Below are 23619 nucleotides of genomic sequence, written 5' to 3' on the forward strand. Positions count from 1 at the left end.
GCTGAGTGTGTTGTGTTTTTTCAGTGCACATGAGTCAGTCTGGTACAGAAATGATGGCTTTGTAATCATACTGGAAATAAAACAGAAAAAAACCCTTCTGATTATTTTTAATTTTACACAGTTCGCGTTTACACTTCTCACTATTCAGTGATTTGTATAAAATTAAATGCAATTTGCAGTATTTTCAAATGACACACAAATGCATATTGAACTAATTCATATTACAAGATAATATGAAGCTTTATCTTAAAAATACCTTCAGCAAAATAAACTTTCATTCTGTCAATCCAAGTTAAAAAAATATGATTAGAAATATACAGTTTAAAAATAATCAGGATGAACAGTACTGATTAGTCAAGAAATTTTAGACCTTGATAGCCTGTCTATGAGTTTACATATGACAGTCTGCAAACGATTAATATAATAAATGCAGTGCAACAAACTGGTGAACATCACATTTATGTTTTGGTTTTTTCCTATAATCTCTTACTATTTTAAATTAGCAGTGCTTCCTCTACTGTCATACTGGGGCAAAAAGACAAGGTCCAGGTTAGTGTTTGAGTTTTTTTGATGCTGTAATGGAAACCAGCAATTTTACCCAAGATATTACAACTTTTGAGCATGTAGTATCTTTTGAGTTAAGAATTTGAGGAAGAATCCATATGTAACATATTTGAAAGAGGAAAGAATTTCTAAGAATCTCCTAATTGATGATAGCAGAAGTAACTTCATTCAGCTGCTCTGTTGTACAGATATGCAAAGGTGATGCAGCTGCCATAACACATTCTATTTTGGCACATAATACTTCACCATTCAAAAAAAATTTAGAAACCAAGAACTTCCTCACCCATGTCCACTCTTCATTCTTGTACCTAAGACACATTTGGTATATTAGAACTGTTAGACAAAGTAATAAAAATTCGTTACAAACTAAGCAATACAACTATATGTGGCACAATGAGGTAATGAGTTAATTTTCCATATAAGGCTATTTGGAAAGCTCAGATGTAAAATCCGTTTGACATTTATGTGCTTTTCACTAAGATAGTGGATGGTGGATGGGGTATCCTGAAAGACATTGATCCTAAACATGCAGTTTTGGTTTAGCTAGAGTTGCTATTGTTTGTGCACTTGCATTAGGCAAATTTACTTCTGATGAACCTAGAAGTGCTAATTTCTCTGCTCGTTACTTTAAATGAGGCAAATTCTGATTTGGAATTTGGAAGGGGTGAGAAAGAGACCAATTGTTTTTAGGTTAAATAAAAGATGTTAAGCAGCTCAGCTGAGAGAAGGCCACAGCCAAACATAGTAAATATTACTAAATCTTTATTCTGGTTTTCACTTCACTATTTGCATTCCTTTTGCCTTCCAAGATAAGAATTTTGTTCAAAAAGAAGCATAGGCTCATATTTGCGCAACAGACCTACTATTGTGGTTACCTATATGTAAGCTTTTGCACAAAATGGCTTACTAAAAAACCCACCCAACCAAAAAAAAAACCAAACCACACAACCTCCACTAAAAAATCTTAACCAAACAAACCAAGCCCAAAACCCCCTAAACTGAAATAACCCCAGAAAAACCAAATAACCTCTGCCAAAACAAAAAAAAACAACCCCATTGAAAGCCCAAGAAATTTTAATTGCCTTATCGGGATGAGATCAGTTCCTCCCTTTCAGATGCTTTTTATCTAGAAGAAAAGGGTGTGAAAAGGGAAGTTCAAGAAGAAAACGAAATACTTTCAATCTGAGCCTTCAGTGGTCCTTTATTTTGCATTAAACCTGTTCTTTTTAATTTATATTCATGTTTGCAAATTTTGACTAAGCACATGGTTGTTATTTGTAAGCTTACTTACAAATAACATTTGCAAGCTTACTTACTTCACATCCTGTTTCCTCTCCAATTCACGATTCTTTTGCTAGAAAATGTTTTCAAACCACTGTGTGATATTCATATTGGCATTCAAAAATCATCAGCCTAACAGAAGGCTTAGTTTTCATTCAAAAGGATGTAGATTGAAACTAGTCACCGAACATTTACATTCATTGAAATTTCCCCCTCTCACCGAGGTAATCTGCATCTTTAAAAACTTCAGTTATTCCATTACTAACATTGCAGATTTCTCCATTTCTTACACTTTGTACTGTAAGAGTCATTAAATCAACAGATAACTGATTCATAATTAAGGCTATGTGGTAACAGCCCTCATCTGAGGGATATGCAGCTATAACCATCAGCTAGCTGGTGCACAAGAGTACACCAGCTTTGAAATGTCATAATGTGAAAAGTAGGGAAAAAAAACCACTGTAGTCCTGTGGGGGATAAAAATTTCAGTCTCAAGTACATTCCTCTAAAAATTACACTGCTTTTTACCAGAGGTAAATTGTAGTTCTTAAAGTGTTATGTGTCAAAATTTTTACCTGCTCCTGAATTCCACTACCTCAGCCGTATGGCACCCTTATTTTCCCTTTTTTGTGTGCTGCACTCATTAAGTCCCAAAGCACTGTCCACGTGTTATCAAGCGTACGGATGAAATCTGAGGGGGGAATTCCTTCCTTTTGTATATGGTAATTTAAAGTTTCATGTAAAGGACTTGATAGGAAAAGAAACAGTAATGTTTCAGTGATGAAACATTAATGACATTTTAATAAGACAGCACTGCTTTAAATGGTAGTGTTTTTCCTCCCCTTTAAAATCATACCAGATTTAAAGCAGTTCTAAGTAGTTCAAAGAACAATTGGTTGTGAAGAACTAAAAAGCTGTCACTACTAAAAACAAGTTAATCACTTGCAATTAGTTTTTCCTAAATAAACCACACAACTTTTGACAATAAAGCACTCTTTGGTGGACAACAGTTACATTGTGTACTCAATACTGCAGCTTCATAAAAAACTTTATACAAAGTAAGAAAGAACAGCCAATCAACACAGGAGAGTACCAATACTATTAGAAGTAAAAGCTTTTGTGGTTGATTTCAGACTCAAGTGAAGACTTCAGCACAGTCTGAATGCACAACACAGATTTATATACTTAAAAGCTCCCACCCTCTGGTGATCAGCAGCTAAGTGATTGCGATCACAATTCATACACATGCATCATACATACTAGCAAGCCCTCTTTATAATAGAGAGCTTAAATATTTACACCTGAGTCTGAATGTACGTAGATTATGTTGGTTTTGAGAAAGTATTAGCATGGTAGAAAAAGTCTGCCAAACATGTTGACAGTTCATTTTATTCTACAAATAAAAAAGAGATTGTTCTGTGTCATTTTTTACTGAAAAATAGAGCCAAAGTGAACTTCCTTGAATTGCATCAAGTCCCCTCTATATCCCCTTCACTCCTGAATATCCTCTTCAACACTGGTGGCTTATTCAAAATTCAGCGCAATACTGTTCTATTCCTTGTGACGGATTGGCTGTTGAAATAAAACATATTTGAGGGAAAAAAGTTAAACATTACTCAGTGTGTATTTCAAGCAAACATTTCTGGCAAGGTAAAATGAGCAAATGGTACTTCAAAGAAAGAAACAAAAAGTAAAAATTGCTCCCATTTAGTAACACAGCAATACTGATTGTCAAGAATGCACAGACTGGTCTGATTACAGACAATATGAAGAAAATTCTGTTCATACAGAAATGCAAAAGGGGATTCAGAGTACCATAATTTAATTAAGCACATTTGTGTAAAGCATTCCTTTTCTTTTTCTCCCTCTGAAGTATCAGACTGCAGGAAAAGTAGGAAGAACAGGACAGAAACATTTATATTTTTTTAAAGCTAGGTTTAGATTACAGATAGACAAGTTCTGAAATGCTGCAGGTGGTTTTCAGTATTTTAACAAGGCTATAGAAGACTACTTTGTAATACCTGGCAAAGAAAAGGCATATGAGATTTTTAAAGTGTATTCCTCTTCATTAGCTTTTGTGATATTCCTCTATACAGCTTTCACACCTTTTCCCCATTATAATTTTTTGTAATAATTTTACCTGCATTCCCTTAAATACCTTTACCTATCAAAATGCCTTTACCACTTAGGATTTAATTTCTTATCAACTACTTACTACAAATTAAGTTCTAATTCTGTTCTGTGTGGTGACATGGAAAAGACCATTTAACTTGTGTCTTATGACTCAGTTGGTTTGGATGTGCAGTATGCACCTTGTTAAAATACAGACATGAACTTCTCAGTAACTGGCAAATTTACAAGGAAGATGTCTTAACTGGAGAAATAAGGGCATCCACAGAGAAATACTGGGTTATGGGCTAGAAATGTGATTTTCTGCAGCTCAAACCCAGTATTATTTCAATCACAAGATATGTGTTATGTCCATCAATACTTTCTTTCATAGAAGGCAGCTGACATCTAAAGATGCTCCACAAAGGAAAAGCAGTGAGTGTTATAGATAGGATTGAAATTCCCTATGTTCTCTTAAAAAAGCCAGAATAATGTTTTAGATGTAAATAGCTCTTACTGCTGAAAAATCATTCTGGAGACAATCCATGGTAGTGTTTCCAACGGTCTGAAGGATGAAATGACAAATGAATTCCCTAGCTGTGCAGATTATACTGCATTAAGATGGGTCACAAGTGTGATTCACATACAAAAAGAATTGACTAAAGTGACATAATGCAGTAAATGAGATTGATATAAAAATGGTGCAAGATGTTTCCACTGGAATGTATCGGAAAGAAAAAGAATAAGGATATACAGTAATGTCAGTGAAGTTCAGTGAAATAAACAAAGTCTTGACAAAGACAGATGCTGGTTAGGGCAGAACGTCAATATTGTAGAAATAATTATTCTCTACTCTGCAATCCACTTGATCTGGATTAAGTTCAATGAATCTGAGTACTGTGAGGTAATGCAAACTGCTCATACTTCAAGAAATTAAACTTAATTGAAAAGGCGTGCTTAAAAAAGGGCTGATACTTTTTCAAATGCTACAGGAAAATAAAAGGATGCTTGCAAGACTAACAACAAGGTGCTGCATTCTAAATCCATTAAATTATATAGCCATACCACAAGACCCTTCAGAGGGACCAGCACCCAATTAGCCCTCTCAGATTATAAAACAATTAAGATGTCTAGAATAAGGACAAATTTGATTATTGGATGGAAATATGAAACTAACTGAAACTTATTTGACCTCCAAAGTTAGAAGAAAAGGAACAGTATATGGTGAGGTATTTGGGGTAGAAGTTTTAGAAAGTCCATTAAAAGATGAAGGAAGTAATTTATGAAGTTTGAGATTGACCTGGTCCTTGGCCTTCAGAGTCATACATCGGGCAATACACTTAAAGGACTTCTTATGAAATCTTCTGTGAGCTCTATTTTAGGGATGCTGTTTTTTCCTAAGGATAGGTATTCACATCTCACACAATACAAATGTCAGCTTGGAGAAGTGCTTTCCAGGAACTGAAAATCTCTCTTCAAATTACACACATGCATGAATGTAGATACAAAATGTTGCAAGCAGGTTAGGTTAAATTGGGAGAGGCATGAAGAATAAAAACAGCAGGCAGAATCCCATCAATTCTATTTGGACCAAAACTGACACGGTAAAAATTGGGTAAAATGGAGAAAAAATCCAACCAACCAAAAGGAAAACCTGGAAAAATACCACTGATTTTTAGTAAAATACCTGTTTCCTAAAAAAGTTCTTATTTTTTAATATGTTGTTCAATAAATCAAAATGAAGTCACAACTAAAATGTCTCTGAGTAGGATTTACTGCACTCTACTGACTATTTCCACTGACTAACAGAGCAAATTTTTCCTAACTTCATTACCTTCAAGGGAGCAGGATGAAAAAAGAGAAAGAACTCTGTGAGGAAAAAGGTGCAAAACAACTTAAATTTTCAGAGATATTTATAAATCAAGCCACATAACATACAATGTAGTTATGTGCCTTCTTTTACTCTTTCCAGTCAAAATCTCTTCAGCACCTGACAGACCCATTTTTCACTAAGAGTTTAAAACAAATTCCTGTAAATTGTAAGCAATGGATATTGTTTTAAACTATGCTCTCAGAGTCGTCTTTTATAATGACCTGGAGAGTTGCCACTGAGGGGTGTGATGACAGGCATACACAAAGATAAATAGAAGTAGTCTGGCCATATGGTTCTGGGCCAAAAGGCACTTTCAGTCTTCCATAAGTCCATTACAATTTAGAATTTCATTGAGCTTTACCAAACAGGTTTACTTCAGATTATCAGCCATGCTATCAGTAAAAAAAATCTCATACCAGTATACACATGCATTTTACACACTTCACCTTTCCATAACCACTGCATTTCAGTTGTCTATTGAATTCTTCCTAGCTTTGACTTCATGCACTGACTAGTATATGACTTAATGCTGTGAGGAATTTTTCCGTCTCTTACTCCAGGCAAAGGGGTTTTCATGTTACCAAAATCCCTTGTCTTCAGTAATTCTCACTCACACTAAGAATTACTATTTAAAATTCTTGAACTTGGAAGACTTAGCAAGATAAATAAATTACTTAAGATGTAAGGTTCCGGATATTCTCAGTACATGACACAAACCATTTAATTGTTTCTCACTTTCCTTTGCTAGGAGAAGGAGCTGAACTATGGCAAAGCTCCCGCCAGCATTGGATAGAACAGCTCAAAGTATTTGCCTAGAAAACGGTTACAGGATCTGTAAAGAGGGTAACTCTCACCTTTTTAAACTTTTTTTTCTTGCAGCAGACCTGGTAGTTCTTTTAGTAATGTCTGTACTGTCAGAAATGCTAGGTTCAGAGATTTTATTTTTCTGAACACTGGACTGCAGAGTTACTCTGTAAAGAGTAGGAAAAAAGAAAGATTATATAATTGGAAAGTTCCTCAAAACACTGAAAAGAGGGTGTTACAATAGAGCTAACAAGTATCAGCTTTATATCTGTTTTCTATTCCATCTGTGCAAGGTTCCAGCTGTGAAAGTATGCACCGTTTTAGAGATCCTGACCTAGGAGTAACTTAGCTATTACTCTTTATTCTCCTGCTATTATTAGACTCTAATTTTCAGTGGCTTCACCGAGTCCAGTCGTATGAGCAGATTATATTAGACTGGAAATCAAAACCTTCATTAAATAGTGCAAGTTACAGTCTGGTTGGTTAATACTCTGAAGAAACTACTTTCACAGAATCCTAGATATGAATACTGAATGCTAACTTTTGGAACAAAAGTGAACAGGAATATATGGGAGAATATACATTTCTATATTCATGTAACATACTCACCAAAAACAGAAATGGAAAAAACGTCCAATGTTTTCATTGTTCTATATGGGCTTCAGAATTAGAACATGTATTCGAGATAACACAATTTCATCTAAAATATATTCTTTATGCAGTAAAACTGATCAGCAACATTATTTTTACTATACACTTCTTGATTAGCAAACAAATGCCTACATAACCACAAATTTCATGTACTTTAAACTTCTACTTGAAAAAAATCTCTCTTAATAGTTCAGCCTTGCAAAATATTATTACTTGATTTGCAAATGTTCAAACAAAACAGCCAGTTGCTCAGGTAAGATACAAGGTTTCAATGACAAGTACTATGAAAATGCAATGCAAATTCTCCTGTAAACACAGGACATTGAAAGTTGAAGGAATTGCTTTTACAGGAAGCAGAAAAAACCACCCCCAGATGCCTTCAACTTCATATCACACTTCTTTAGACAAAACAAATTTTTCTAATAAAAATGTTTTCCTTGCCCAAGGTGAAAATATTTAAAACCTGAAAGCTTATGTTTTAGTTTCTACTGCGATTGTAAAACAGTTTTAGCAAGTTCTAATATTAAAATTCTTTTTTCAGTGCCACAGTTGTCACACAGAATGAACAAATTCAGTCCTACCACACTTTTAACCAAGGACTAAAAATTACAGCAGTGGTGAGATAAGACTTGCATTATACCATTCATCTGTGCTGATAGAAACTTCTAGGAATGAACAGAAAAGCATGAGGTTATGCTTAACCTCGTAACATTCGGTCACTGAAATATAAACATGAACAGATCATGGCACATTCTGTTTTATCAGTGCTCATGCAGCCAGAAATATGGAAAAATGTTTTCTCCTTAAATATACACATTTGGTGTCTCTCTGCATAAAATGCATGCAATGTACATATAAAAGAAAGCAGAAGTTATTGGAATACAATTTTTGTAATCTTTCTCTCAAAAACACCCATTTTTTTCTAGATGCCAGAAGTTCAGAAAACTGGTCAATGTACATGACTTATACCCATGTATGTATCTAATGTGAACTGAAATATGAGCCAGCAGTGTGCCCTTGTCACCAAGAAGGCCGCTAGTGTTCTAGGGACCATCAGGAAGAGCACTGCCAGCAGGTCAGAAGATGTGATCCTGCCCCTTTACTCAGCCCAGGTGAGGCATATCTGGAGTGCTGTGTCTAGTTCTGAGCTCCTCAGCGCAAGAGAGACATGGAGGTCCTGGGGAGAGTCCAGTGGAAGGATATGAAGATGATGAAGGGACTGGACATCTCTCTTATGAGGAAAGGCTGAGAAAGCTGGGTCTGTTTAGCCTCCAGAAGAAATGACAGAGGGGACTTCATCAATGTCTGTCAGTCAGTATCTGAAGGCAGGGTATCAAGAGCCAGGCTCTGCTTGGTGGTGCCGAGCAATAGGAGGCATTGGGCACCAACTGGTGCACAGGAAGTTCCACCTCAATATGAAGAACTTCTGAATTTTTGAACCTAACACCCGAACTTCTTTACTGTGAAGGTGACTGGTTGTCAAGTCTCCTGCACTGGAGATTTAAGAACCATTTGGATGCAAACCTGTGCCATGTAGTCTGGGATGACTCTGCACAAGCTGGGAGGTTGGACCAGATGACCCACTGTGGTCTATTTCAACATTTATCCATTCTGTGATTCTGTGAAGCATTATGAATTCTCAAGATAGCATTTTGAACAAATATTTAAATATTCATCTTTTCAACATATCATAAGGTAGCCCTTACTTCCCAAAAAATTTCATCTCATTTGTTCAAAACAAAGAAACAAAATAATAGAAGCTCTAAGTGGAAATGTGACTTATAATAAAAATAGCCACTAGGAAACCAAAACAACCACAAAAACATCCTTGTAAGTTTGTTGCATTTGCCAAAGGCAGGTAACAAGATGCCTTATGGGATCAGCTCAGAGCCAGCTGTGAGCAAAGTAGAATCTTTAACATCATCTGGTCTTCAGTTGATATGTCATTTTTACATCTGAGATATATGCAACTTCACTGGGCTACTCTACAGTAAAGAATAATTGAAATCACTGTGAACAAAACATTTGCTAAATTATCACACAGACATTTTAAAATCAGACTAGAATTCTAGACTTCCAAGGCTGATAGCACCTCAAGGAAAAGAGACAAAGTTTCATGTACACCACTGTCTGACAGGTTGTTGGAATTAAACACCCAGAGCTGTCTTTGAGCCTCACAGCTGTCAGCTGAGGAGCAGCAAAAGCTATCACAGCTTTTATTAGAATGCTACTGCATATATGTTAAAGGTGAGAGAAGAAACTAATGCATGGAATTTTGGTTTAGCACAATTAGACTAACAGCCTCACTTGATAGCAGGTTCAATAGATAGGTTTTATAATGGATGTGAGATGAAGAGGTAGAGGTACAGAAAAATTGCGCCAAAATGTCAGCATGAAAAACATATCCCAAACTATATTAGAGAAGTGGAAGATCTCAGGACACCTACCTTACTCCTTTGGAGCTGCTCACATAAAATAGTATGTCACACAACTTCCAGAAACACCAGCAAACCCATCTGATGTACACAAAGGTTTTCTAACTCAATGGGATATGATAAAAAAAAAAAAAACCAACCAACCACCACCACCACCACCAAAACCCCACAAAAAATAAACTAACAAAAAAACAACCAAAAAAAACCTGAAAACCCGGCAGGCTGTAGGATGTTGTAATAGTCACACTATTAAACATACATTTACATTGTAAGAATTTTTCATCTCCAATTCATCTGTAATGGAAACATCACTTGGTAGTTCTGATCCTAAATACACATCACAAATAGCAGACTAGTTTATACACTACTTTCTTATTCAAGCTAATACCTTGGCCTTTAAACAAATAGAGACCTGTTTGAATGGAACAGCGCTTGTGCAAGGAGCAGCAACTTTTAAATAACTCACAGCTCTTATTCACCATTTAACTCAGTGCAAGGGCAGAACACAGGCACACCACCAGCACACAAAAACCCAAACTCCACAACCCAAGACAAAATCCACAAAACTTGAATTGCAAGCAGTGTAATACACATCGGACAGAAATCAGTCCACACAACAAGCCTTTTTAAAATATGTGATTGCAGAATCCTAAGCGGGAATGAAGAAAAAAGAGATTACACAGGTGCATGTCTTCTCTGTCTGCAAAAGGCATTTTAGTCTTGCCAACCAATCTGGGCAACCTGTCTTACAAGGTCTGTCAAGTGCAATACGCTTTCTTCTTCATCACCTCATGATTTTTAGGAAAATAGACCTGAGACCTCTGCTACTCTTCCAAGTCATCGACAGGCAACAAGTGACCAATAACTTCTCAGCATACAGGGCTCCAGCCAACACAACTGCCAGGATAGCCCAGATTGATCCATGATCCTTACTGACAATTTGATGTCTTAAAACATGAGATATTAGCTGCAGAAAGAAGAGAAAGTTAGGCAAGCTTTTAAGAAAAGCCTAAGTGTTTTCTCTCCCTATACTTAAGCCCACATTGTTTATCTTACAGCAGCACCAGTAATTGGAAATTCACAGCAAATGGGAATAACAAAATTGCTTGCATCACATCTACCAACATCAAACAGTCTTTTTTCTAGCAAGGAATAAGTGTTTCTAGTTTTTAGACAGAACACAGACACAGTAAGAGAAAGAAAGGATGATAGTTGACTGAAATTGATCTTATAGCACAGTACAGCAAAACAAAGCACAGATTGTTTCACCTCTTTAACCTGTGTTTTAAGTTTAGCTTTTTAGTATGTGTTCAGAAATCTGAGCTCTGACTTCCAGAGACCACTGAGAAAAGAAAGAGTGCTCCATTCACTGTAAAACTTTGAAAACACACCTCTCATGTTATTTGGAATAATGCCTCTCAAGTAAGTAATTTGACAAGGTTAGGGGGAAAATTAAGTTGAAATGATCTTTATTTCTTTATAATTTCTTTCTCAAAAAGAACAGATTAAGATGACTTCAGTGAAGGCTAACTGAATAACTAACCAGTCCAAAGTCTCCCAGTTCACATTCTGTAGTTATCCAGTCACTTAGGTCAGCAGAAAGAGTTTCATGCTTTTTAAAAAGTTCAGACAAAAAGTTGCAAGGCCAAAGGTACGGATGACAGAAAATCTCAACCTTCATGCCTGTCAGGAGAGAATGCCTATTCTTAATTAGTAAAAGATTTTCTGACCATTTTTTTAATCTGACAGCACCAAGATTTCAAGTATTCACCCAAAGTAATCATTCTGCTTTGAGGGTGGTGATGACAGAGGAGCTCCAGGGAGGCTCAGAAACAAGCAAAAAGTTCATTTGCACTTCCTCACAGTTCTGTGTGCTGTTGGAATTTTATTTGACCAAAATATGTAAGTTGTCATTCAATGAAAACATTGCACCTTTTAAGTAGAAGCAAGGCACAGAAATCACTGCAGCTACTCTGATGAAAGTGAAGAAAGAGTGAAAACTGTACTCAAGGAACTGATCTGCTATTAATGTTTTCTCAGCAGCTGAATCCAAGTAACAGAAGAAAGCAATGTAAGTAGTCTCCTAAAGCTCTAGAAAACATAACTGTGAATAAAAGATGATGAAACCAGACTGGCTGGGTAAACAAGTGAGCCTGGACCTAACACTGCAATTTGCCCCATCTTCTTTAATGTCAAAAAGGTAAAAGAAGTAATGTTTTATGACATGGCATATAATATTTGATCTCTTTGTAGAAACAAAGACCTACTGACATTTCTAACAAACTCTAATTCTTGGCATTTCATGGGAATAAAATCATGTGTTGGGAAACTAGCCTACTTTGCAAGTTCATGACCTTCAAAGTAAAACTGAAGCTTACATTTGCATCTGCAATATGCAAAGGATAGGATCATATTTTAAAGCAGCACTTTTTTGTTTCTTACACATAATTTTGCTTATGTAGTTTTGCTTATCTGCAGAGAAGAAATATTTCAAAATTAAAAATTACTCTAATAATAAGACCTCTTTGCCTTTGTATATTGTAAGCCAGCCATAAAAATCACTCAATTATTCCAAATAATATACACAAGAATATAACAAAGCCAGAGCAGTGAAATTCACTCTTGCAACAAAGCCAGTAAGAAAAATGACATGAAAACATGCATTTAAGAGACATACTAGACAGAAAGTGTGAGCTATTGTAGAGAAATGGAATGGGACACTTACACAGTGGCTCTCTCTCAGGGGGTCCTGATGGTTACTATGTTCTTAAACCATCTAGACAGAATAGCAGGCTGGGCAGAAGGGAGCCACATACAATCCACCAGATGACAATGCTACACAGTGTAGACACCAGCATAGCTAGGAGCCATCTAAAAAGGGATCGGAGGGGGAGGTAGAGATGAAAAAAAATTTCAAAAGCAAAAGCTATTGGTGCATTTTAGCTTGTTTGAAGTTCTTCGAAAGGATACTGCTTTATAAACTTTGCCAAGCATTTCTTACGTTCTATGACTAACAATCCATACAGCCATAAATTGCCAATGTGGTACCCATGTGCTGCTGGAATCAAAGCAAATCTTCTGAAACCCACACCAAAGTCACCTTTTCACACAGTCTGTATCACTCTTGGAAAGAATTGTGTGCAGTAGCAATAGATCTCTGACCACTTGCTTACACTTGCTGCCATCTCTTATGCAGTTGGATCAGCCTGTATTCACACATTTTACTTCACAATCATACATCCTGATACTAAAACATTACATCACAGACAGGTATGTTTGCAGAAACAAACAACTTATATAAACAACGAGATGATGGGGTCTATTACCTTTCCATGTAAGAAGCAAAAGCCAATTCATAATCCTTTGCCACAGGTGCAGAATATTGCTTATTAGAACATACATAAAATATCCAGTCATCAACACATAAAGAATTTATACAGCCAACCTCAATAAACACTCTATAGAAGTCCCTTGTGACTTAAAAGTAAATAATGCCTCTATTTTTCAAAGACTAACTGTCCAAGCTTCTGGTGCTCTTACTTTGCCCCCCCCACCCCCCTTATTTTTTCCTCTAAATCTTCTACTTGGAAGATTTAGAAGCTTCTGTTTGTTTGTTTGTTTGTTCAGATAAAAGTAATCAATTTCACTGCAAGAATAATTATTCTAACAGACTAAACTAAGAAGGAAAGAGACAGTCGTCTCTTGTAGTAGAAAAAACTTCTGACTCATGTAAGGCAGCTAAATATTCCTTGCAATAAAACAATAGTAACACAAAGGAATGTATGAGTTTACACATTCATTTTTCACTGAATTATTTCAGTACAAGTTGCAAACCATAAAAATAACTCAGGGGAACAGAAAGTGGTAAATTGAAGCTCCTTGAGCAACAATGCACAATGTAAAAATGAGCTATAAGCTCCAGGTCAATTAGTTTAATTCTACACAAGTACAAGCTAATTAGAGCAGAACATTTGCAGAACGTTTCATGAGCCAAATAATATTTTAATAGTAGATAGGTTTTGTATTAAGAAGGTATTAGGACAATGGCTCTGAATAGGTTATCACACAGTCTACATTCAATCATATGGAACACACAGTGAGTGTATGGCAATTAAGTACTTGAGAATTAAGGCACTTCTGTGCCTTGGAAACTAATCTGCAAGGTAGTTGTTTTTTACTGGGCTATTTGAAGTAACTGAGGTGATGCATTCTGGTATTTTTTAAGTCAGCTGGGCACAGTCTTTGTTCTGAGTATGTTTTTTCTTATATGGCTGCCTGTGTAAATGATAAGCATGAACAGAAGACAGAAATTTAAAACAAAAGCTGAAATCAGACATAGCAATGTGTGAAGGTTTCCAGAGATATATTCCTTTACTTTTAGCACATTTTTACTACATACTTCTCACTTTTTCTAAAAGTCTGCTGACAGTGGTGATCTTGAAAAAGAAGAAAAAGAAAATAAAAATTCCAGCAAGATAGCAGCATCATGTCCTACAGAAGGACAACACAATAAAAGTCATATTGACTGTGGCCTGTGACTTTGGTCACGTGTGATTCACAAAAGTCTGACAGCCAGGGGTCACCATTGCTTTCTTAGCAATCAAACATGATCCTGCAAAGTTTTCCAAGTGTTGCACGCACTTGCAGTTTGTTTAAGGGCAGACAGATATATTTTGTACCTACAGTTCTTAGAAGCGACAAAAGATGCAAACTCTCTTTTACAGGTGATGTTTCAGGACTTGTCTAAAATAAAGAGACTACCAGCTTCACTGAAAGAAATGCAGTTCTTTGAATTTGTTTACTGAAACAGCGGCTACTCTGCCTTCCAGATCCACCAGATATTATCACAAAGCCAACAGGATTTAGGGAAAGTTCTCTTCCAAGAAAGAGAAAATGAAAGGAAGCTAAAAATCCTTCTTTCAACTCTGACTTTACCGACTTTACTTCAAACACCAGGATGTATCTTATTTGAGCCAATCAAACAAAACCACAGTCATACTCTTTCGTTTTCATGCTACCACAGGACAGACAAGGGAATGTTTGTGATTAAACTAAAAGTAAAGCATTCAGAAGTGCTGTAGAAGCTTGTAAAGTGCAGAATATCAGCATCAAAAACTACGCAGAAAACTAGAAATTCAGTCATGCAGTTCTTTAACCAAATTGTCCTGCCTCCTCAGCATTCACCAAGCCTTCAGAGAAATGGTGAACCTCATGTTTGTTTTAAGGGAATAAAAACAGCATTGATAACAAAAATTTGTGGGCAATGGGAAGTATGCATGAAGAAAAGGATAAAAGTGTTTCTGGCATTTTATATATTCAGAAACTGACTTACGCTAGTGGAGATGCAGTTGGAGCTTTTGCTTGCCTTTTGCTTTTCAGAGCACGAAGCTTATCGCCTTGTGTTAAACAGTTTGTTTCATCATCATCACTGTACTGGATAAGTGGAGGGGGCAAAGGGATAAATAAAGATTAAATATAGGCACTTTGATATATAAGAATTAACTTTATCTTAAAGCTCAAAATTAGAATTATCTCAACAGGAATAAGTCAAAGGAAATTCACTTGCATAAATATAGTTCTGTTTCTTCCAGTTTCCTGTTTGCTGCTTTAGAAGCTGTAAACCATTAGGTGGTGTCATGACTTACATGCGTTGGAATATTGTCTCCTTTTAAAGCATTGGAAGCAGTATATTATAAAATCTTTGCTTAGGTACAGTATGATCTTCACTAAATATAGCATTTCCCTTCTTCATTTGCCTTTTTAAAACAGCAGTACTGTCTTTTTCAAAAAGCACCATCAAAAGGTATTACAGAAGTTGCAATTACTTAGAAACTAGAATGAGTAAAAATGATAAGCATAACCCACCCTTTCATCCCTTCCCTTTAAATACACACAGTGAAGCAACAGACAATCCAAAATGAAATCAGTGTTTTTGATTGCAGAATGTATTTTTTTCTATTGTTGACCTAATTACAGAAGACTAAAACATGATGATGCTCCTACTTCACCTTGTTCTAAACTCTATTTTTCATAATTGCCATCCCTAGTTTCCTCCCCCTCCCCCATATCCTTTTATACAAAAAGGGTGAACAGAAAAAAAAATTGATTAACAAAGTTTTAGTGCACCCATAGGTTTTTTCAAAACCTGAGAGATTCTCAACAGTTTCAACTTTTACAAGAGCACAATATTTGGATGGTTACCAGTTCAATGTCCTTTTGGATGCTTCTCCTGTTTCTTGTGTTATTAATTGAAATATCATCTACTCCTGACAGAATTCTTGTTACAGCAATTTTATGGTTTCGTTTCAACTTTGCACGGAAAATATCCCCTTCTGTCCAAAGTTCTGCCTGTTTGCTATCATAACATGGAAAAAAAGGCCCAAAACACAACAAATTAACACTGAAGATTGTTAAGTGTACAATAGAAGAAGAAGAAGAAGAAGAAAAAGATATCTAGATTTATTTTTGGCAATAATTTGCACTCAATCTACTTACTCCATCAGGAAATGCTGCTGTGGTCCAATCACAGAACCAGGTCTATTTATTCTGATCCAGGCAATAGACTCAGCAGCTGTCATCCGATAATGCTTCATGATGTAACAGGCAATAAGTGTGCCAGTTCGTCCAAGACCAGCTGTGTAATATAAAAGAATGGCTTCTTTTATATATCCATCTTCATCTGGAATCTGTTGTAACTACAGACACTGTTACTTGGACAAGTAGTTACCTGCCTAATTTATCAAAACAAACCTCTACTTATCAAATGTGGTAAGGGAAACTTACTCTTTAATCTGTTTCATCATATACAAGGTTACTAACACACTGTCCATATTTTCTTTGAGTGAGGTAACCTTCCAAAGTCAGCAACTTTATAAACATCTGTAAGTTTAACTACCTTTATTTACCTATCTATCTGTGAATATGTATGAAGGTATGAGAATGTTTATAAGCATTGGATAAAACAGTTAGCCTTTTTTTTTCTTTTCAGAATTCTCCCAGCACCTTCCTGCAAACTAATCATACATTGCACTGAAATCAGATGTTCTCCCAGCCCCCCCTCTAATTAATCTCTTTAACTCCCAAGAAAAAAACAAATTTTGCAATAAGCAAGTCAGGGCACTAGCTAGCACAGGAAAGAAATACTCCAGAGTGAGAAACATTATTTAAAATGGCCCTCAAAACAGTTCTATTTACCTTGGGAAAACATGAGAAGCAAGAGAGGACTGCTCCAGCTAAGTGGTATCTCTCCTTAATCACTTGCTGCACATGCAAACCACACACCACCTTCTCTCACTTAACAATTGACTGATCAACACCACTGTAAAATCTTCTGTATAACACAACAGCCAAGACAACCACACAGTAGCTTCCATTACTTGCTTCAGGAACTTGCTTTAGCTTTCCATGACTTCCATGACAGCTTTAGGAACAGGCTACAGCATTCTACACTTCCTCAAGAGTAAGCGCAGTCTAGACACCATTAGTCTGACATCTACCAAAGAACACCTTAATTTGAATGAAAACAAAGCACTTGTATCACTGATACTCAATATTCTGGCATAACCAATTAAGTGATATGCCTGAATTTATCACCTCAGTGAAGAATAAGGGTATGGACTTGTTTTCCCAGAGTCAAGATGCTGGTTTCAACAATTCTTTCGCTTTCCAGTATAATTCTGTTAAATGCAGCAAACAGATGGCAGATACTGGAACAAAACTGCAGTCTTTGCAGGTCCAAAGAAGCAGGTTAAGAAAAGGCCCTTCTCCTTCAATCTCAGCATTATCAGATACACTAGTGATGCAAAGTTGTGGAGAAGAAATATCTGATAGACTATTAAGGATGGTGTGGGAAGAGAAACATACTGCCTCTAGAACAACCGAAAACAATAACTATACTAGCTCCATTGGCCAGTCTCTTAAAATCTTCGCAGTCTAACTCTGGAGGAATGGATATTCAGAGCATGCCCAAACTAGTATAGTTTCTGAGGGATGAAGATTTTGGTAGCTATAGAAGAACACTCATACACTTTGAGAAATCTCCCCAAAATACAGCACTGTTTCCAAAAGTTTACCACTTGGTATATTTAAACATGTATTTTCAGAGAGAACTTGACAGGACTTCAAATGCCTGCCCAAAGCATCCTTTGAAAGTACTAACACTTTCTAGCAGAAACAGCTATTAATATCGGAAATCTCACTTTCCCCAGTCTCATTTTAGGAATGACTTGGAAGATTTTTCTGGTACTTCACAAAATTAGATGAAGTGCTGAACACAATCATAGAAATAATTTTAATGGAACAGCTGCAGTTTGGCACAGATGTTAATAACTAGATATAGTAAAATTATACTGCAAACTAGCTCAGAAACTGTAATTATAAACATCACTAGTGATATAAACTGTTTTTTGCATCATACCTTTGCAATGAACAGCTATTACACCTTCAGCATTTTCACAAATATTTAGAAATGTTTTAACTATAGTATCACTAGGTGTGCTTCCATCAGCAAAGAAGAGATCAAAATGCTCAAATCCAGCATCTGTAAATCGTTTGGCATCATACAGTTTTTTGTTGAGGCGTATTATAGTGGTGACCTTCTTTTGCTTGAAGTATGGGAAATAAGCCTCTGGAGCATGGTGGGGATAGCCTATTTGAGAACAGAAGATAAAAAAAAGAGTAAGGCTTAAAGTGAAGAAATTAAAAAATATTAAAAAAAAAGATATGAAAACACTCCCAAAACAGAGACAAGATAAAGAAATAGACTAAGTGTAAATGGGATTTTAATACAATCACCTAGGTAGATACAATTAAACCAAGCATTAAAATTTTACTGCCAGAGTTCTTATAAAAGGAAAAGAGCCAAGGAAAAAACACACTGTTTGAGGAACAATTTTTAAAGCTTGTTCTTACTGATAACAATCAACTTAGAAAGTAGTGGGCTTGTGTTCCCCACCTCCTTTTTTAAGCATACCATTTTCAATTTTACTTCTTGAATGAGGTCCACTGAAGGCAATGAATTTGTTTGGTATTATCCAGTTAAAATCTCCATTTTCTGCTCTCTGTCAAGAGAAAATGCTTGGTTTATCATTATCCCTGTATTTTCAGGCTTTTCCTTATTGTTTCAAAATACATGTTAGATAGAATTGATGTATAATTTTTGTCAAGGGAAAGTGTGTTAGTTGGCTGCTTTCTTTTGCATCATGAGGATGACAGATGCTCTCAACCTCACATTTCTCCCCTGTGTCCCTGTCTTTCTAAATCAGAGTTTTAGAACAATGCAACTGATGCCCTTCAGATGAAGAGCAACTTTCAAATTTTTGTTTTCTATAGGATTCTAAATTGGTCTTACCAATTGGTCTTACCACCGTTCACAAATTATATAAAGATTTTTTCAGCTCTAGGACCATTTAATTTTCTCTTTACAGATATCTGGCAGCTTTGCATTTCTGAGACTGACACAATCAGGAGTTGCAGTCCTTCATTGTGACAATAATTTCCTATGATCCAAAGTGAATTTTATGCACTTGGTGTTTCCCAGCCCTGTTTCCTTCTTTACCTCAAAGAGTGTTATTACATTTTTGCCATGCGTCCTCAAATACATACTTTGATTGTTCTCTAGCATTCAGTTAGACTTGGGCTTGTATGCCCTCTAGTTTTTCATCAAGACTGCTCAAGAATATCCAGGGTTTTACTAATAATGGAGATTCCCATTTATTTCCATTTTGGTTTCTGCTTTTCCCCATATTTGAACATAATTATGCTTAAATCTGGATTTTACTATTCTCTCTCTGACCTGAACCTTTATTTAACTATCATAACTTAAAGAAACAAAACAAAAATGGAACTTAATACTACAAAAGAATAGCAGAAATTATAAGCAATTGCTTTAGCATTAGTAACAGCAAACAAATCAAAATATTGATACTGAACACTTACTTCATAATGCTCATATTCATCTACATCAAACGTACTAAAATCCAGGAAACCATACTGCAAAGCCTAAAATTCAGAACACAGCTCTTAACAAAGATGCTTCTTCAGTGAGGACAATTTATTACTCTTTTTGGTTACATAAAGTCCTTTAATACACACTCTCCTTCTTTCTTCACAAAACTTAAGAATACAGAAAAACTCAGTCTTGCTTCAAACTAGGTTTGTAAATTTCAATATAAGTGAAGTTAGATGAGTAAATCAACTTTTTTTGTTTTCACGAAATCAATACAAAAACACCAGATTACTGAAGCATTTAGTCTTTTCATTATTGCTAGCTGCACAAAATAAAAAGAAAAATAACCAGCAAAAAATATCTATTGAAGCTATGAGTAGGTTCTAAAGACCACATTCAAGGGCTGGAGATATTTTTTGTGCACAAATTCTATTTGCTAATATCTTCACTGATTTCAAATTGCTTGCAGTCACAAAGTCCTAAGTAGATATTACTGTGAGTCCATGATGTCTCATAGTTAGCCACAACCATAATACTTAACATTGTATAAAAAATGTAAACATTTGGGTAACTAATAGTTTATCCACTTGTTAAAACAGGAAGACAAACATAGATAAATCTCATATCTCCAGATGTTAAAAATACTACATTCCAATTTCCTTTTTTACTGCCTAATCTTCTGCAGCTTTCCTTGTTGTTCACCTGCAAGAACATCAATGCACCAGTCTTGGCATACAAATAACCAATTTCACAATACCCAGAAAAGCTGAAAAATCACCAATCTTCAAGAAGATGACTTAACCAGTAAAAATATCACTATTTGGTAGAGATATGCATAACACAAAAGACAATAGTACAGTGGAGAGCTGCAGAATTCCATGTCACTATTCATACAGACTAAAAAGAATACATTTTGATTCCCTTATCCTTTAATGCTGCATTACTTCACTGCTATATTGCTATAAAATGTAGATTTCATAATTTTATAATTAAAAAAAGAAGCACCTACATCCTAACATTTGTTCTATTTCTATTACTAAAGCAAAATCTGAAATCATTAGCATGTGCTGCAAATGCCAGAAGTATATAGCAAACCCATTCAAAACCCTTTCAAAGGCTATGTTCAGCCTAATACATAACACCAGGGGGCATACAATAAACCTTACACATAGCTCTTAGGATTAGAGGTGAATTACTGTCCCAATAGATTACACAAGTAAAACTCAGAATACCCTCTATAATATCTTCACTTGTTGATTATATAAAGTACTGGTAGACTTCTAAGAATGCTGAATCTATTTTGTAACAATGCATAATGCATAGTAAACTAGGCAACAATCAGCAGATCTGCTAGTTCACAGCTTTAACGGGATCCTAGTTTCCTAAGCCTTCTTCTTCTGATGGGCAACATTTAGCTACTTTTTTGAAATGTGAAAAATATTCATTTACTGACCTTGTTTATTGCATGAAAACAGTCCAGTAACGTTAGATGAAAACTGCAAGTACCAAAGGAAGCATCCCTATAAGATATGATGACCAAAACATTATTGTACTTTAATCCAAGTGAAAGCAATTGAAGATACTTCTCTAAAACACCTTTTAAAATTACTTCAAGGTAATGATTATTAAACTGAAATAAGTATATCAAATGATTACTTCATTTACCATTGAATCTTACAAGAATAACAACATAAAATAAGTTATATTAACTGATACAACAGTAAGATTACTCCAGCTACAGTTTTTGTAAAGCTGAAATGTTCAATTTCTGACATGGACTGTTAGTAAATATAATAAAATATTTAGTAAATATGGTAAATATATAAATGTAATAGTAATTATACAATAAATTATAGTAAATATAATAAAATATTTTCCTTAAGAAGCATAAATAGTTAATGCTTATACAAGAGGAGAAACTAGTTTCATTGAAACAGCTCCTTTCAATGACAAGTTTTTTAATTCTGTTGATCCAGGAATTGCATGCTCTTAGTATGTGACCATTTTAAAATTCCATAAGCACCACAGATTACGAATTCTACAGGAATACTACAGTGAAGTAAATAAATAAATTAAACTGAATCTACACCAGAGAACCATTATGCCTTGGCAGAGCACCTTGAGACCATGCAGTCCTTATCAGCTAATGTTTCTAATAAGTAGAAAACATTTCATGTCAAATTTCAGCTGAGAGGAAGAAGAATTTTGAAGAACCTGGATAGCTGTCTCTAGCAATTTTTTCTATCCTTTCCTTCCTTATGAATCAGTGTGAAAAAGGGCAGAAATTAGGAGGAGACAGAAATAATAGAATGCTACTCAAGTCAAAGAATGGACACATAAATGTGACATTGTAGTAGCACGTCTCTTAGACCACCTGATGAGAAGGAACAAATGGATAAAGCCTTCTAGAGTCAGACAGAAGCAGCCTCACATTCTTGGGCCATAGTCCTCACAGGGAATTGCAACCACTCTGATAGGTTTTGGAGGCGTAGCACAGTAGGGCACAGGCAACAGACAAGGCTCCTGGAACACACTGATGACAACTTCCCACTTGCCAAATATGTGCAGCAATCTGAAAACGCTGCCTTGTGCATAAAGAATGCTATTAAGTATTGCAAGCCCTCTGTGGTGAATGACAGATATTTTGATATGTTTAACTATCAGCTACTGGCACAAAATCAGACTGCCAAGTGAGAAGCAATAAAGAAGATTAAAAAGCTCAACGAGTGGATACAAACAGTGGGGCTCCTTCACCTTCTGCTGGGACACTTCAGAACCAGCTGGTAACACCTCTGATTCACTGAGTACCTAAAGTTAGGACAGTAAGTATGTCCCAAGTAAAAACTTCAACACCAAAAAAAAATCCAACCCAAAAACCAACCACACAAAAACAATCCACAAAAAAACAAACAAAAAAACCCCTCAAACAAACAAAACCCCACCCCAAAACACAAAACAAAACAAAACCCCAGAAAACCAACACAGCAGAAATTAGTACTGAAAAATGTTACATTCTTCTCCAAAATTTCAAGGTACAGAAAGTTCTACCAACTTGTTATTTACCTGAAAGGAAGATATGAAACACTTCCTGACAATATAAGCCTGTACACATCTTCTGGGGATTCTCTCAGGTATATTATCTATTTTTGGAAAAAGACAGAAAAGGAAAAAGATTATTTTAAGACAGACTTCAATAATTTCAAGTAATTTGTTTACTACAGAAGGCATAATTAATTATCAGAGAGTGCAGAAGTGCTGGAAAAGAGTGGAATCAAGAACAAATGTTTGCAAGTGTGCAACAATAAAACTAACATAAACAATAAAAAATCTTGTCAATCTAAAGAAATATATATTTCAAAACAATCTTTGTAGATTTGTGCAGGAGTTGTTCAGCTATAGACTACAGTGAAAAGGCTCCTGTTCATCTGAATTCTTACATTTCTACTATGACTCAGCTTCACCAGTGTGAAAATTTGTTTAAATTAAGCTTTTAAGATGTAAATCAAAACATAGAAACCTGCAGAGATATCAGTAAAGCTATGAATCATCTGGTACACAAATTGTGGATACACACAGCAGACAAGACTAAAATAGTTATTTATGTTTGATCTTCCTACAGAACATTTGCATTAATCCAAATTCTGTACTTCCTCTTTTGCACTGCTGGGGCAATATCCAGTAACTAAATCCAGATGTCATAAACTAAGAGAAAACAAAAAACAAAAACAAAAACAAAAACAAAAAAAACCCAACAACAAACAAATAAAAAAACCCCCAAACACACAAAAAAAGCAACAAAAAAAGGAGAAATCTAGCTTCAGAAGCAAAATACTATGAACAGAATGAATCGAACTTTCTACTGTCAAAAACACTCAGAAAAGAATTCACAAAGGACCAACTTACGAGAAATATCCGTATGGTCTTCCATCACAACATGTCTGATCCCTCTTGGATAG

At 35.5% G+C, this 23619-nt stretch overlaps 1 protein-coding gene across 4 annotated transcripts in view; it reads right to left on the reverse strand.

The window, feature by feature from the left end:
- Positions 1-92: 92 nt before the first annotated feature.
- Positions 93-23619, reverse strand: part of CDC14B (cell division cycle 14B) — a 44932-nt gene continuing 21405 nt past the window's right edge. The window contains exons 5-14 of one of the 4 annotated variants that reach the window (XM_031061820.1): positions 22727-22803; positions 21117-21183; positions 19654-19716; positions 18689-18776; positions 18134-18364; positions 16213-16351; positions 15919-16072; positions 15050-15150; positions 6682-6798; positions 93-3417 (exon numbers count right to left, since the gene is read on the reverse strand). In XM_031061820.1, the coding sequence (XP_030917680.1) occupies positions 3381-3417; positions 6682-6798; positions 15050-15150; positions 15919-16072; positions 16213-16351; positions 18134-18364; positions 18689-18776; positions 19654-19716; positions 21117-21183; positions 22727-22803 (1074 nt within the window). In that variant the 3' untranslated portion in view covers positions 93-3380. Of the gene's footprint in view, positions 3418-6681; positions 6799-12173; positions 12589-15049; positions 15151-15918; positions 16073-16212; positions 16352-18133; positions 18365-18688; positions 18777-19653; positions 19717-21116; positions 21184-22726; positions 22804-23619 lie in introns of those variants that run through there. The other 3 variants (XM_031061818.1, XM_031061819.1, XM_031061817.1) reach the window with 3 other exon arrangements.

Source organism: Geospiza fortis, unplaced genomic scaffold (assembly GCF_000277835.1).
Source record: "Geospiza fortis unplaced genomic scaffold, GeoFor_1.0 scaffold325, whole genome shotgun sequence".
Classification (NCBI taxonomy): Eukaryota; Metazoa; Chordata; class Aves; order Passeriformes; family Thraupidae; genus Geospiza; species Geospiza fortis.